General features: G+C 28.1%; 1 protein-coding gene across 1 annotated transcript; it reads left to right on the forward strand.

Annotated features, from left to right (window-relative positions):
- Window positions 1–6,438: 6,438 nt before the first annotated feature.
- LOC110656842 (polygalacturonase-like) lies at window positions 6,439–9,519 on the forward strand. The gene is made up of 9 exons (XM_058135232.1): window positions 6,439–6,699; window positions 6,811–6,942; window positions 7,083–7,250; window positions 7,355–7,375; window positions 7,458–7,665; window positions 7,924–8,005; window positions 8,126–8,234; window positions 8,529–8,648; window positions 8,749–9,519. The coding sequence occupies exons 1-9, from the start codon at window positions 6,439–6,441 to the stop codon at window positions 8,965–8,967; spliced, it is 1,320 nt and encodes a 439-aa protein (XP_057991215.1). The 3' UTR covers window positions 8,968–9,519.
- Window positions 9,520–18,251: the final 8,732 nt, after the last annotated feature.

The following is an 18,251-nucleotide window of genomic DNA, read 5'->3' on the forward strand; positions in this document are numbered from 1 at the left end:
GTTCGTCACTAATTAGTATATTTTAGCAACAAAAAGGTATATCGTTAATAACTTTATAAATGAGAGGCTTTTCATACATTATCATCGCTAATTACTTTTAGGGATGGATATTTATTGCTAAATTCTTAATAATTTTAGGCTTAAATATATACTATATTGTTGCTAATAATTTTTAACGATGAAATATTAGTTACTAAATTTTTAATAATTTTAATTTTTAATATTACAATTACAATAATTAATATAAATTAAAATTTTAATATTATTTTAATGATAATTCTACTTATACTGAAAAAATATATTATAATTCTTAATATAATAATTCTATAATGGTAACCCTATAAGTATTATTAATTCATTAAAAATTATTTAATTTATTTTAATAAAATTTATAAAAAATTAAACACTAAATATTACTCACTCATTTATTTTTTTAATTGTTTTAAATATTTGCAAACATATAATATTAAATTTTATTTTAATTTTAAAAAAATATTATAATTATGTGTTAAAAATTAATTATTTAATTAACATAATTACAAATTTACTATTTAAAAATTAAATATTTAATTAAATAAAAATTTATATTTATATCAATAGATATGAAATTCTTATCCTATTCAATGACAATTATTTTACTTGTTACAGATTTCTAGACTTTTAAAAATTTATAGATATTAGTAATGGATAAACTTTAACTAAATATTAAAATCAATAATTTGAATTTTTAATCCAATTCAAGTAGAAGAATATTTTATTAGTCACAAATTTATATATATATATATATATATATATATATATATATATATTTTTTTTTGAAAAAAAATATTGATATTGATAAAAGATATCTTTAAGCGAACTTTTTAGAATTTATTTTTATATATAAACATTTTTTTTATTTATTTTATTTTCATTAAAACTAAAAACAAAATATTTTTTATTCTCAAATTAATTTTTCAATAAAATAAATTAAAAAAAAATTAGTGAAAACTTTAATAAAATTATTATAACTTGTTTTAGTTTAGAAAATCATGTTGAATTTAACTTCTTTCTCATTTTCTTAAGGAACATGGACTTCGTAATATGAATCCAACTCAAACTGTGAAACTCCTGCAATATATAGACATAAAAGTGCACAAGGATTTACCTTTCAGCAGATATAAGAAGACAGATTCCTCATCACTTTGACCAAAAACTACACAAATGAAGAGAAGAATGTCAAACAAAAGCAAGAAAATCGCCATCAGTTTCATAAACACCTTGTCTTTGCTCTTTGGATTCGCAGCTTTCTTCTCATGGGTATACTTCGGCCTGAGCATGGGTTCATGGCACCTGCCACTCCATCCAAACCCTATCATAGACCTTGGTCTCTTCTTGCTTGGGATTTCACTGGTTAAACACATTCTTTGCTGGTGTTTCCCTGGCATCAAGAAACTGGTCACCTACCTAGCCTCATTCCCTATGCTTGCAATCATCATTACAACTTTTGTGGTAATGGTTTTTGCATTGGTTGTGACCCACAACGGAAACGGTAGAGAAATTCCAAGGGTCTCCTACTCCAAGCCTGACTTAGAAGACTACTCCAAGTCGTTGCGGAGGTACGTCGAAGGTATAACTCGCTGGCCACCCATTATACGTGCCTTGAGAGACTCTCCAATTTGCACCAACTATACTGATGACTACGATCATCTTAATCATTCAGTACGAAAGAATGTTAATTTGACTCCACTACAGGTAGTCCTTTAATTCCTTTTTTTTAGGTCGAGTCTTTCTCTGCAACTTCAAGTTAACAATACATATAATCTAACATTTAACAATATATATAATATTGTTTTTTCTTCTTCAGACGGGTTGCTGTGCGCGAGTACATCCCAGCTGCTATCATAAACCAGATAGCCGCCGGAAACATTGCTTGCCAGATCATTATCGAGAATCTATATGTGTCTTCTGCGATTCATGCAGGGCTGCAATTCTTGAAAACATGAAGATGGAGTGGAGGCATATGGTTTTTACCAATAGTTTTATCTTCGTTTCCCTTATTATTGTCTATTCCTTCCGTTACTTCACCAGAAAGGAAAATACATCACATCTCCTACCCAAGTATTTTAAGATAGAGACACCTTACTATAACTAATTAGATGTGCACCAAAACAATTTATACTTAGCAGTTTATATAATTTTTTGTTGATATATATTACCAAAAGAGTGTTTTAGCAGCTTATAAACTCTAGAAATAAATTAATTTATTTGTTTATAATAATTTTTAGTCTTATAAATTTAATTTAACCTAATTTTTCATTTTAATCTTTATAAGCTAGTTTAGCAAATTATTTTATTATATTATCCTCGATTAATTTTTAAAATTTTATTATAAATCTCATTTAATAACATTTTTAGTTATTTTAATAATAATTGTTTTAAGTTATTTTTTATTAAACACATTAATTATTTATCAGCCACTTATAAATAATTTAACTAAATAGGTAATTGATTAAAATTTTCAAATACTTATAGGTTCAAATTAATTTATAAACATTAGATACTTATAAGCTGATTTTCATAAGCAATATAACAGATTTCACATAAATACCTCCCTCAAGGAAGCTAATCATATATACTTAAATAGCTACTTAAATGCATAGAGACGAGTAGCTATTTATATAGAGATTATTTTAACAATCCACGGGAGAGGATGAAACAGTGTTCTCTACCAAGTCGAGCAAATGCAAGACAATTCTGCATCTAATATTACTTTATAGCATTGATACACTATAAAATAATCACATATAATATATATTATACCTTATAAGGAATATTTTATAGAATATGTTAAGAAATATATTTTTATCACTTTTTCCTGTAAATAGGGCCAGATATAGATGAAAAAGAGTTCATTTCTTTTAGACCTTTTCTTTTTTTTCTCTTTCTACTATATCTCTGTCATACTACTACCTCTTTCTAACTTGAGGGTCAGAGGATCCTCTATCATACTACTACCTCCTTCTAACTTGAGGGTCGGAGGATCCTTAACAGGGATCTCCCTAGTGGATCTTTGATATTTTTTCTTTGCTTGCAAGTTTCTTATAGCTAAGACGAGGAGAGTGAGACCATATTAGTGAAGCAACAATTTCAGCCTTGATCAAGTATTCCTCTGAATTCATTCTTTGACTTATTGAAACATTAACACAACAAATGTATCATTTTCCATGTTTAGACAAGGAGAATTTAGAAGTCCCTAGTTTTATATGATGAAACCGTGATTTCATATAAACAGTTTATATAGAATGACAAACTAATTAAATATAGACAAATATTTAAAATGATTGAGTAATTATTTTTTTAAGACCCATTATCAGATAATTATTATTTGATGGAACCCATTTATATATACTTGTCTATATTTCATTAGCTAGCCATTTCATATGGAGCATTTTACAAGAAATTATCGTTTTATTTTATAACTAGTTAAATACTTGTGTTATGCACAAGTTTGATAAAAATTATTTTTGATATTTATTTTAAATTTTAATATTTCACTTCTTATAAAAATCATTTCTAATATTTTTTTATATAATTTGATTATTAAAATTTATAACATTATTTTATCACTTTTTATAACCCATTTTTTACCAAAAAATAAATTAATTAACATATATAATTAAATTATATCATTACTCATAAAAATAGTCAAATAAAAAATATAAAAAAATATGAAAGTAGCCAAGATAATTAATAAGAGCTCAAAATAAATTTAATTCAATCATTAAACAATTTTAATTCAAAAAAGTTACACTACTAACTTTGGCATTTCCATTCAATAGCCATTAATGGCCATATATTAAAAATCAATAATTTATATTTTATTTTCTTAATCATAAATATAACAAGTTGATTAAAGAAAAGTAAAAATATTAATAAAATAATATTCAAACAAAAAAAAAAACAAAATTCATAATTAGCAAGTCAAACTCCTCTTAAGAGGCACCATATGACAGCCTGTAATGAAAGTTTGGCTTGATCTATCTATAAAAATTAAATATATATATATAGATTTTACTTTCTGTAAATATTTTTTTTTAAATTATTTTATTAATTTTAAGATATATATATGTATATATATATTCTTATTAATTATACTTCAATCATTTTTAAATGAAATATTTTTACCAATTATAATAAGTAATAAATCCTAAAATCTTAACTTTAATTGTATTTAATTATCGTAACCTCATTGTAGTGAAAACTTGAAAAGTTGTGTTTAGGTGACTTTATATAGAGTTTAGGTTGTGTCATAATATAAAATTTTTCACTAATAAATATAATATGTAATAACTTCATATTAAAACAATTAACATTATTTGAATTTTGAAATTAAATATTTTGGGTTAGTAAATTATTAACAATTAAATACTAAATATAATTGTAGTAAATATTTTTAAAAATATTCTACTAAACGATTTTAATTTTTCTTCAAAGTAAACATAAGTCTTGATTTATTGCCATTAATGTTTTTAAATTAAAAATTGGGGAATATATATTTTATAATTAATAATATTGTTTTATTGATCAGTTACAATACATAATAACATAATAGGCGAAGTTCGATAATTTTTATATTAATTTATGATTAAAAATAATTAAATAAGATATTTTTTTATTAATTGAGATATAAATTAATTAATTGGCTATAATTAAATCGAGATTAAACTAAAATATTTGAAAATTATTCAAATTAAATTAATTAATGCAGACACTAAATGATAATTATATTTAATAATTAATACATTTTTATTATTTAAATTTAAAAAACAGATTAATTAAGAATTGTATTTAAAAATTAAATTACATAATAATTATATATTAAAATTATTTAAAAAATAGAAAAAAAAATTAAATTGATCTTTTATGAATTAAAATGAAATTAAAATTGCACTAAAACTAAAATTAGTGAAAACCTTGCAGTTTAGTTTAGAATCTCAAATTTTATGAATTAAACTTGTTGATTTCAGTTTTGAATTAGACCAGAATAAGATTGTACCTTGCCCTTTGAGCCTATTGGGCTTTCATAAGATACTCTAACCACATAAAATTTCATATAAAGCTTCATTTATTTTATAAAAAATAATTTGTATTGAAAAATATAAAAAAATATTTTTTAAAAAAATATTATTCATAAAATATTTTTAATTATTTAATTATAATATTAAATTAATAATATATACTTATATTATTTATATAAAAGTATTTTTATATTGTAATAAAATTATTAAAATTTATAAAATAGAAAATGACTTTTTGAAAATTATTTTATATAAAAATTTTTTAAATTTTCTTTTAATTAGAAAAATATTTTCAATGAAATAGATAGAGAAGTAAATAATTTTTTTTTCCATTCCTTTTAAGTTTGAAGTCCATTGGGCTAGAAAGTAAACCATTAAAGTAAATTCACAATTCTTTTTATATAAATTTTCTTAGAGATAATAGCAAAAAAAATAATATCAAATTTATTATTTTTATAATTGTATTCTTTTTTTTTAATAATTACACCCTAAATTATTTATACTTAATTTCTTAATTTGAAATTAAACATTTTAACATGTCACAGAAATTTTTAAGTCGTTCGCAATTTTTTTTTCCAAATTTGTATACATTTCATATTCTGACTTTTATTAGTAAAGTAATTATTGCTATATATGTGACCTAAATAGAAAGATGAATTTATATTAAAAAGTAACCCATAATACCATCTAATTTCAATTGAAGATAATGTAAATCTTTTATTTGATTTCACAACATTGAATTTCCTTTTTTTCACAACATTGAATTTCCTTTTTTGTTAATATTTCAGCATATATGATCATATAATTATCCAAATGAAAATGCATATTTAGTTTATGTTGATTCATGGATATGTACTCTACACCATGGTTTATACACATTAATTATTCACACCTTTGATTAAGAAATATTTGTCAAGCATATTAAGAAGATTATTTCAACATTAAACTTAAGATATAAATAGTGTATTTCACCATACAATCTTGAATATATGGTGGACATCATCTAAGCAAATATTTACTTAATACTAATTATAATTTTAAATAATGTGTCAACTGCTGATTGAATGGATACGAAGAACTTAACAAAATTTAGGTGTCTATTTAATTAAGCATTAAAATTTAAATCTCATCAGATTTGCCATTTAAGGTAGTATATAACTATCTATATCACTAAATGCACGTTACATGGTAAACAAGCAATGATGGAAATTTTTCATTTTCAAGAAAAATTTTCTGCTTGTGCATGCATTTATATATTCGTTTGTTGTGTTCAGCTCATGACAAAAATTCTTGACAACCCATAACTCCTATCGTACTAGCAACTTCACCATATCAACCTTTTGTTTGTTTCTTCTCCTTAGGTATAGTGGAAGACAAAATGCTCCCACAAAACCCACCAAAGCATTTGCTCTTTCTCTTCCTTGTGTTAACATTCTTTACTTACTGTTTTGGCACTTACCAAGAAAACCCACATGCTATTCTTGAACAGGACAAGAAAATGAGCTCCAAGCCTGTGTTTTCTAGCTTTTCCAAGCTTGTTAGGCACGGAAACACTTCTACTACTGTAAGTTCATCAAACATAATACAGATCAATGTGGATGATTTTGGAGCTAAGGCTAATGGAACAGATGATAGTGAGGTATGAATTGATATGATCATTTAATGGTTAATTTTCTCTGATCATATTGAATCACATTTTAGCTCTTCCCGTAGGTGTAATATTAGATATTTTCTGTTTGGATTTTGTTAGGCATTCAAGAAAGCATGGGACAAGGCTTGTTCTTCCAATGAAACTGCTAATATTGTTGTCCCTGAGAACAAGACTTATCTCCTTAAACCTGTGACATTTTCAGGTCCTTGTCAATCTGATCTTACATTCCAGGTTAGTTTAATATGTGTGTGTGTGTGTGTGTGTGTTCCTTGTCAATCTGATCTTACATTCCAGGTTAGTTTAATATGTGTGTGTGTGTGTATAAAATACGAAAATAATGCTTAATTTTGCTTTTATATATGACATTCCAGATTAATGGGACAATAGTAGCTCCTGGTGACATGAGGGAGTATGAAGATGACAGAAGCTACTGGATTGTATTTGATAATGTACAAAAGCTTGGAGTTAATGGTGGTGGCACTATCGATGGCAATGGCAGGGAGTGGTGGGAAAACTCTTGCAAAATCAACAAAAGCAACGTAATTAACTGATTAAATTAATCTTCAATTTCCTAAAATTTCACAATGATCAAAATCCACTAATTGCAATTAACATTTTTTTTTTCCTTTTCATTTCTTTCCAGCCCTGTGAAGATGGACCAACTGTAAGTTCATGATCCTTCTCGTTTTCTTTTTCCAGAAATGGATTTTTTTTTCTTAGTTTCTTATAACATTATTATTTTTCAGGCTGTCACCTTCAATGAGTGCAACAATTTGATAGTATCCAACCTGGGGTTCAAAAATGCACAGCAAATGCATCTCAGATTTGAGAGCTGCATTAATGTTAGCGCTGTGAATCTCACTGTGACCGCTCCTGGGAACAGCCCTAATACTGATGGAATTCATGTCACTGGCACCCAAAACATCATTATAAGAAACTGTGTCATAGGAACTGGTACACAAACTTATAAAGATCTCCATGCATTTACATTGCTGTTTAAGTTGTTGTCCAGAAAAAATAAACCTTTAAATTTTGATTTTAATTTAAAATTGACGTGTTTTAATCAGAAAATTTCACAACGGTCTTTACAAATCTAAAATAGTATTTTGTAATCTCATACAGACTTTTGAATATCGAATTTCCTGAATCAAATCAATCGAAATACCTGCAACTTTCTTCTAATTGGAATTTGTTTAAATTTATTTGTTGAAGGCGATGATTGTATATCAATAGTAGATGGGTCCAGAAATGTCAAAGCTACAAATATTACGTGTGGACCTGGACATGGAATAAGGTCTCTCTCTCTTTCTCTTCACTAATCAGTTTCTACTCAGCGCATGGTTAGATGTAATTTTCCCTCATCTGATTTGACACTAAATTTCTTTCTTTCTTTTTTCTATGTTGTTATTTGCAGTATTGGTAGCTTAGGAGCCAATAATTCAGAAGCTGAAGTTTCAGGTGTGTCTGTTGATAGAGCAAAACTTTCAGGAACCACTAATGGGGTCAGAATTAAGACTTGGCAGGTGATACCCTTTCTTCCAAATACCCTTCTTTCAAAGTTCATGAATTGGATTAAGAAAATTAAGGTTGTCTGCTGATTTCAGAGTTTGGACGATATCTCACATATTTGAAAATAACTTCAATACTATTAAATTAAATTTTAGAGATTGAATTGATCAAAAGATTAAAAATATTTACTTGCAAATGACTTCAATAAGATTAAATTTATCTCATACCAATTTCGAAAGGATATCTATTTAAATTAGGAATGATCGATAGAAAATAACTGTGAAATATTTGATTTTCTTGATTTGCAGGGAGGATCTGGATATGCAAAAAACATAACATTTAAAAATATTATAATGAAAAATGTGAGCAATCCTATAATTATTAATCAAAACTATTGTGAGAAAGATGTACCATGCCCACCTGAACAGGTAATTAACAACTAATTCTTTTTTTCTTTTCATTTTTCAAAAAAATAGTAAATTGAAAACCCATAACAGCATTCTCTTTTCTTGTTCTAACTAATGGCAGAAATCAGCTGTGCAAGTAAGCAATGTAATTTACAAGAACATAACAGGAACAAGTGCTACAGAAGTGGCAGTGAATTTTAATTGCAGCAGGACCTTTCCTTGCCAAGGAATTCAGTTGCAGGGTATTAATCTTGAATATGAAGAAAATGAAACTGATATAGCTGATTGTGTTAATGTTCAATTGACAGATATAGGGAACGTTTATCCTCGGTGCAATTGAATATTCCTTGCCACTGAATTCAGTTGCAGGATATCAATCTTTAATTTTAATTTTTTTATGTAAATGGAGAAATAACATAAAATAAATATTTATAAATAAAAAAAAATGATGAACAAAATTTATGTTATCAAAATCTCTCTCTACAATCTGTTACAAGTAAACCATTCACGGGTTTGAAATTTAAAGGGAAAAAAAAATTCTAATGCTTTAATTTTAAAATTAAAAATCTTAATCAATAAAATGAATTCATTAAATTAATAATTCAGATACAAAATATTTATCTTTTCTATAACCTCTCTCTCTCTCTCTCTCTATCTCTCTCTCTCTCTCTATATATATATATATATATACACACATATATACACCGAATGCTAAAAATAATTCTATCTATCCTACAAATTGTATTAATATTTCAGTATATGATCATATAATTATCCAAATGTAAATACATATTTAGTTTATGTTGAATTCATGGATATTCTATACTCTAAACCAAAATAGCTTAATAAGTAATTTATTAATGGGCAATTGTTTTCTTAATAATTTTACATATCACTCGTTGACTATTTCATGATTTATACACATTAATTAATTACACCTTTGATTAAGTAATATTTTTGAAAAATATTAAGTTTCCTAATAAAGTTAAATTCTAGTATGACTAATAATTCAATCATTAAGTACGTGCTTTACATTAATTTATAGTGAAAGAATTTTCAAAATGAAAAAAATAAAATTAAAATTTTTTTTCATAATTGGGTTCGATTGAGACCGTTCTTACACCACAAAGCTAAACTCATTGATAAATTGAAAAACTTTTATCTACACTTATGTTTTTTAGTAGGATATGTAGATTTTTCTTATCTAAAATCAATTTATCATAGAATCAAGATAAAATATGTATATTTTATCATATATTTTATATTTTAAATACATGATAAATAATCTAATTTAAGCAAACATTTAATTAAAATTCGTTATAATTTTAAATAATGTGTATACTTAAATTTAGATAAGAACAACTCATTAAAATTTATATGTCTATTTAGTTAAGCATTAAAATTTAAATCTCATCATTAAAAGTAAAAAATTTACTCTCTTAATTATCACTATAAAATGGAAAGTCAGCTCTATATGAAGAAACAAGGGAACTCAGATTTGCCGGGTAGAAACAAGCAACCATGGATAATTAACTATAATTTTTCATTTTTTTTTTCCTTTTCTTAATCTAAATAATAACTAACTTACCATTTTCATTCTCTTGACGAAAAGTTGGCTAATAGCAATGGGGGAGAGAGGGGACAAGTGGCAATCTCCATTCCTCTATAACTCACTAGGTATAATCTGCAAGCTCGCCTAGCCATTATTGTTTCCTCAAAGTCCATTATTTCTTTTTTTTTTTATAAGCAGTAATTTTTATTAATAATAAGTTAAAAAAAATTTAGTATGCTATATTCAAATCAACAGACCAACTCTATACATCCAAACATAAGACTCGACATGCTTAGTGAAAAAGCTGACGAAAGGGAATACATCCAAGGTCAAAATAGAATCAAAATCAAAAAAAGTTCAGCAGTAAAGAAAATGGCCTTCAATAACTGCACAACCAAAGCTTAAAAAGAAATTTTTTTTTATAAGCAACTCTTTGTGCATATATCTCCTATTATACCAGCAACTTTACCATATCAACCTTTTGTTCGTTTCATCTCCTCAGTGGAAGAGAAAATGATACCACAAAACCCACCAAAGCATTTGCTCATTCTGTTCCTTGTGTTAACATTCTTTACTTCTTGTTTTGGTACTTATCAAGAAAACCCATATGCTGATGTTCTTGAACAAGACAAGAAAATTAGCTCCAAACCTGTGTTTTCTAGCTTTTCCAAGCTTGTTAGGCACAGAAACTTCTACTACTGTAAGTTCATCAAACATAGTACAGATCAATGTGGACGATTTTGGAGCTAAGGCTGATGGAACAGATGATAGTGAGGTATGAATTAATATGATCATTTAATGGTTAATGATCCCATTTCTTCAATTTTCTCTGATTATATTGAATTTGGACATCTTAGCTCTTTTTGTGGGTGTAATATTGGATGATTTCTGTTGGGATTTTGTTAGGCATCAAGAAAAGCATGGGACAAGGCTTGTTCTTCCAAATAAAGTGCTATAGTTATTGTCCCTAAGAACAGAATTTATAACCTTAATCCTGTCAGATTTTCAGGTCCTTGTCAACCTGAACTTACATTCCAGGCTAGTTTAATACGTATTTCAAAAGGAAATCTATTTAAATTAGGAATGATTAGTTTAACCTGAAAGAAATTAACATTGAAATATTTTAGGAATGATTAGTTTAACCTGAAAGAAATTAACATTGAAATATTTGATTTTCTTGATTTACAGAGAGGGTCTGGGTATGGGAAAAAAAAAAAAAAAAACATTGTATTTCAAAATCTTATAATGAAAAATGTGACCAATCCTATAATTATTGATCAAAACTACCATGTTCAAGATGATCCATGCCCAGAACAGGTACTTAACAACAACTTTTTTTTTTCATTTTCAAAAGACAAAAAAATGAAAACCCATAGCAGTTTTTTCTTTTTTTTTCTTGTTCTTATTAATGGCAGAAATCAGCTATGCAAGTAAGCAATGTAATGTGCAAGAACATAACAGGAACAAGTGCTAAAGAAGTCGCAGTGAAATTTAATTGCAGCAAGACCTTTCCATGCCAAGGAATTCAGTTGCATGATATCAATCTTGAATATGTAAAAGATGAAACTCTAAAGCTTATTGTGTTAATGTTCAATCAATCGAATATCCCAAATTATTTATTATTTTCTTTTATATCAATAGAGAAATAAAGAATAAATATTTATAAAAAAAAAATGAATAAATTATGTTATCAATTTCTCTCTCTACGATCTGTTACAAGTTAACCAATCACGAGTTAGAAATTTATAGGGAAAAAAATAATTTTCTTATGTTTTAATTTTAAAATTAAAAATTTTAATCAATAAAATAAATTCATTAAATTAATAATTCAAATGAAAAATACTTATCTTTTACATAAAAAAATCAATAAAATGAGCAAATTTTCTAACTCAATTAAGGGTTTATTTTGGTAAAATTGTTATCATAAAAAATATCTATTAAACATATAAATTATAGGATATAAAAAAATTAATTAAAAATTAAATTTAATATATTTTAATCATTATTTTTTTTAAAATTATTTTTTAACATTATTCAAATACTGCTTTTTCTAAAAGCATTTTTTAACTTTTTAACTTCAATTTTAAATATAACTTGATTCTCTTTTAAATTTAAAATTTATAATTTCTTATTTAACTCTAACAAATTCTTGTCGTGATATGAAGAACTGTACCTAGCGATTTGGGCCTACTGGGCCTCTATCATATACTCCAATCACATCAAATTTAATATATAAATGGATAAGATCAAAGGGAGATTTTAGTTTGAGGCCCATTGGGCCTCAGAAAATAAACCTATGAACCTATAAATTTACTCTCTCTCTCTCTCTCTCTCTCTCTATATGTATATGCCTGAAAATTTTAATTTATATTAGCATTGCATTTTAAAAATTTATTGATAAATTAAATAGAAATTATAACAAATTCATAATATAATTTCAATTAAAGCCTATTCCATTAATTTTATGTAATTTGACAAATAAATTATTATCAAATTTCTTTAAAATAGTAATTAGTAATAAATTGTTTACTTTATAACGTAAACAAAATTAAAAATTTTAATTTTAATTTTTCTCCAATTAAAAAGTTTCAATGTAAAAAAAATAAAATAAAATTGTAGTAGTTAATTGGGCTTTATTTTATTAGTTTTCATTTCTATAAGGAATAAGAGAATAAGAAGTTAAATTTCCACATTTACTAAATATAGATAAAATTAAGTACTATTTGTGTGGAATGGACAAGTCCTTATTCTATATTTCAAAAGCAATGAGGGTCTACTAAATAAAATATTACATAGTATTTCGATCCCACAGTAAAATTTTTATAGTTTTAATAAAGATCGTATTTCTTCTCATGTATGTGTGTATTTATTTTTCATAACGAAAAAGTAAAATGTCAAGTGATGAGTCGGTGTATATATATTCGTGGCAAAAAATTTGGGGTGAGCTCACCTGTCAGTTAATTTTTCGGGATCTCATATCGATTGTAAATGGATATATGTATGGATTTATAAGGGTTAACGTGTCTTAATAAAATTATAATAATTTCATTAATTAGTATGTCTTTTCTTTAGCAAGTATGCTCATATTTATTTTTTATAAAAAAAATAAAAATAAAATATTACATATAAGATGGCACCATAAAAAATACAAATTTAAAATTGTTTAAAGAATTAATTTTAATATATTTTATATTAATTTAAAAATATTCTACATTATAAATAAAAATAAATAAATATTGGTTTTTAATTATTATGTAAACTTTTGTCATATAGCTTGCAGCAAAACATACAAAAGCAGAGAATTTTCTATTGTTTTAATTCATGGAATCCAAGATGATGATGATTACTTAACTGACTTTTGTTCCATTCAATTTTGTGATTGAAAATAATAATTTCATACAAGGAATTAATTAAAGTAAAACCCTAAATAATTTATGTAAAACTAATTTTTAACTCTAACTACCAAGTAATTAATTAATTAATTTAATGTGAACTAACAAAACCCAAGTTCTAGAAACCTACTTTAGTTGAGTAATTTAATTGCATCCAATGTATAGATAAAATTAAAGGAGGTGCTCTTTGTCAAAGATGGATGTGTAAGTTTTTGGCAAGGAATGAATAAAGTATATATATATTATGGTACCTTTAGGTTGAGAATTGGAGAGGATGGAGAAGACAAAAGGAAGAATCTAGCCACTACTAGGTAAGCAAATACCTCAACCAATAGTCATGCCACTCCATTGATTGAAGAGGTATTCTTCTAAAATGTTTCCCTTTTTCCCCCCATATGCATATTCACAATTCACATTCTTGTTTCCCATGCATAGAACATAGAATGAAAATCAAAGGTGTTATGTACAATATCTCCCATATATATTTAGGCCCCATTTTTTTTCTTTGTTTGATTTGAAATGTATTTGGAAATAATACTCAACTCAACTCAACTCAACTAAGCCTTTATCCCAAAAATTTGGGGTCGGCTATATGGATTCGCTTTTTCCACTCTGAACGATTTTGGGTTAAATCCTCAGAAATGTGTAATGCTTCTAAGTCATGCTGTACTACTCTCCTCCAAGTCAATTTAGGTCTACCCCTTTTTTTCTTTCTATCCTCTAGCCTAATGTGCTCTACTTGTCTAACTGGAGCCTCCGTATGTCTACGCTTCACATGACCAAACCACCTCAATCTCCCTTCTCTCAACTTATCTTCAATTGGCACCACTCCTACCTTTTCTCTAATACTTTCATTACGGACTTTATCTAGTCTAGTATGGCCACTTATCCACCTTAACATTCTCATCTCTGCAACTCTTATCTTAGATGCGTAGGACTCTTTCAAAGGCCCAACACTCACTACCATATAGCATAGCCGGTCGTATGGTCAGACGGTAAAATTTTCCTTTTAATTTATTGGGAATCTTACGATCACATAAAACTCCGTGGCACGCCTCCACTTCAACCATCCGGCTTTAATCCTATGACTAACATCCTCCTCACATCCCCATCTACTTGAAGGATCGAGCCTAGATATTTAAAGTGATTACTTTGGGACAAGTGCCACTCCATTCAAACTAACTCCTTCCCTATCACCGCTTGGCTTTCACCGAACTTGCAATGCATGTATTCTGCCTTCGTTCTACTTAACTTAAAACCCTTTGACTCTAGAGTACTTCTCCAAAGTTCTAGCTTCCTATTGACTCCTTCTCGTGTCTCATCTATCGTAACAATATCATCCGCAAACATCATGCACCAAGGAATACTCTCTTGTATATGTTTCAGTTACCATCTAAAACTAATGTAAAAGGTAAGGGCTTATGGTCGATCCTTGGTGTAATCCAATTGAGATCGGAAAATCTCTTGTGTCCCCTCCCACTGTGAGCACAATAGTAGTTGCTCCTTCATACATATCTTTCAATACTTGTATATACCTAATAGATACCCTCTTTTGTTCTAACGCATTCCATAAGACCTCTCTTGGAACACTATCATAAGCCTTCTCCAAATCAATAAAAACCATGTGTAGATCTTTCTTCCCATCTCTATATTTCTCCATCAAGCTTCTAATGAGAAAGATCGCTTCCATAGATGAACGACTGAGCATGAAACCGAATTGATTGAGAGAGATAGAAGTATCATGACGTAGTCGATGCTCCACAACTCTCTCCCACAACTTCATAGTATGGCTCATGAGTTTAATTCCCCTATAGTTTGAGCAACTCAGATGTCTCCTTATTTTTAAAAATAGGTACTAAAATACTCTTCCTCCATTCATCGTGCATTTTCTTTGAGTTTAGAATCTTATTAAATAATTTAGTTAACCATGCCACTCCCATATCTCCCAAATACTTCCACACTTCAATTGGTATTTCATCGGGTCCACAGGCTTTACCTACTTTCATTCTCTTAAGTGCTTCCTTTACTTCTAAAGATCTAATCCTTCTAGTATAATTTACATTCTTTTCTATTGTTCTATAATCTATATTCACGCTATTTCCATTTTGACTATTATTAAAGAGATCATTAAAATAATTTCTCCATCTTTCTTTAATGTCCTCATCTTTCACCAACACTTTTCCTTCTTTATCCTTAATGCACCTAACTTGATTGAGATCTTGACATTTCCTTTTTCTACTCCTTGCTAATCTATAAATATCTTTCTCCCCTTCTTTAGTTCCAAGTTTCTCATATAACTTTTAAAAGGACTGTGCTCTTGCTTGGCTAATCGCCTTTTGCCTCTTTCTTTGCTATCTTGTACTGCTCATATGCCTCATTATTATCACATTTAGGTAATTTCTTATACCATTCCTTTTCTCTTCTGCCTTTTGTACTTCCTCATTCCACCACCATCTCTCTTTTGAGGGTGGTCCATGTCCTTTAGACTCCCCAAGTACTTTTCTAGCTACTTCTCTAATCTTTGATGCCATCTGTATCCACATATCATTGGCCTCCATATCTAGCTTCCATACTTCGGACTCAAGAAGCTCATTTTTGAACTTCACTTGCTTTACTCCTTTGAACTCCCACCACTTTGTTCGAGCTACACTATTTCTTCTGACCTTACTTGAATTGTTCCTAAACTTGACATCCAAGACCACCAACCTATGTTGACTTGTTAAAGCTTCTCCTCGAATGACCTTGCAATCCTTGCATAGAGCTCTATTTGTCTTCCTGGTTAAGAGGAAGTCGATTTGGCTTCTATGTTGCCCACTTTTGAAAGTCACTAAATGTGACTCTCTTTTTATAAAGTAGGTATTTGCTAGTATTAGGTCGTATGCCATAGCAAAATCCATGATGCTTTTTCCCTCCTCATTTCTACTGCCAAAACCAAAACCTCCATGAACATTCTCATAACCTTGCCTATCACTTCCTACATGTCCATTCAAATCTTCACCAATGAAAACATTCTCTTCATTCGGTATGCTTTGCATTAAATCATCCATATCTTCCCAAAACCTTTGTTTACTCTCACTGTCTAGTCCTATTTGTGGGGCATAAGCACTAACTATATTTATTGTTTCTCCGTCTAGTACTAGCTTTACTAGTATAATTCTATCTCCTACTCTTTTCACAACTACTCAAGGCGTCTTTCAATGTCCTGTCTATGATTATACCCACTCCGTTCTTGTTTCTCTCCTTCTCGGTAAACCACAATTTGTACAATGAATTATCCACTTCCTTGCTTTTCTCTCCTACCCATTTAGTCTCCTGAATGCAAGCAATATTCACTCTTCTTCTTTCCAAGGTATCCACAAGCTCCATTAATTTTCCTGTAAGTGATCCAACATTCCAAGTACCAACCCTGATCCTCCTCCTATCCTGCTCCTTCCTAATTGGTCTCCTTCTATGATATCTTCTATTATTTTCTATGTCTATCTTGTGTTCTGTTCCACTATTTGTTCTATTATCTGTCTTATGGACTAACTTCTTTACCCACACCCGTCCATGATGTGGGAACCCTTGCTCACTTAACACCACACCCGGGCGCCGGCATGGCGCGTCGCTTTCGGTGAACGCCCTACACCCTTGCATATTTATCACTACACCCGGGCTCCGATGTAGCGCGTCGTTAGTAGAGGACGCCCCAACGTTTATATCATTTGAATCCATATCATAGGGTGTGACGAAATTTTTACGTTAGTTGTCACCTACCGCAACCCTCCTCCTTTATCCGGGCTTGGGACCGGCTAAGCGCAAACTACTTAGGCGTGAGTGGGAAAGGATTTTTAAAATAAATTCAAGAAACTTAATTATATGGAGAAAATCAAAAGAAGATCTTTGAGGTAGGAATTTAAAATTTCTATGTATAGGCATTGGAATCCAAAAGAATATGTATTGGGTACTCAAAGATAATGGGAATGGGATTTGATTGGGAGCACTATTGAGAAGGGAAAATAGAGGCTTTTTGAATCATGTTTAATATTGATAATAATTAATTAATAAAAATAACTAATTAATAAGATTTAATTAGCGTTTAATTAAATTAAGAGCTCGAATTTTATTAATCGTCTTTTTTAATAAATAATCTATACATTTTACTATAATTACTCAATGAGGTTAGTAGTATATACTGACTCTGGATTATAAGAGCTTACACTTAGTTAAACTTTTATTTAAAAAAAAAAAACACTGAATTTTAGCAAATTGATTACATTTAAGGTCTTGATTGATCCATTGGCCCAGTATTATCAATGTATGGGCTAGATTAACCACTAACTACAGTAATTATCAACAGTAATTTTTTTTTTACTTATTGTTTGTGTATTTTTATGTTAGTTTATGTAAATTAAAATTAAATTTTTTCCAAGTAATTTAAAGTGTATATTTTTCATATTAATTTAAAACATTTAAAACTTTAAAGTAATAATAATTTTTTAATAAAATTGAACTCGGAAGAGAAATTCACATATTTAATAACTTTTTATTATTAACTGGAATAATTTTTTGGACATAATAATTAATTTGTGCATAATTGTTTAGGTTGAATAGGCAATATAGAAATAAAACCTCATAAACATAGGTTTAGTTTAACGGTATCAAAGTCGTTTTAGAGCTGTGAGGTCTCGAATTCAAACA

Source organism: Hevea brasiliensis, chromosome 14 (assembly GCF_030052815.1).
Source record: "Hevea brasiliensis isolate MT/VB/25A 57/8 chromosome 14, ASM3005281v1, whole genome shotgun sequence".
Taxonomy (NCBI): domain Eukaryota; kingdom Viridiplantae; phylum Streptophyta; class Magnoliopsida; order Malpighiales; family Euphorbiaceae; genus Hevea; species Hevea brasiliensis.

Bases quoted from the DNA above. Each gene is read 5' to 3' on its own strand.
- LOC110656842 (XM_058135232.1), top strand. From the start codon at position 6,439: ATGCTCCCACAAAACCCACCAAAGCATTTGCTCTTTCTCTTCCTTGTG. The intron at 7,376-7,457 runs GTAAGTTCATGA...ATTATTTTTCAG, and splicing joins CCTGTGAAGATGGACCAACT to GCTGTCACCTTCAATGAGTG. The intron at 7,666-7,923 runs GTACACAAACTT...TATTTGTTGAAG, and splicing joins AAACTGTGTCATAGGAACTG to GCGATGATTGTATATCAATA.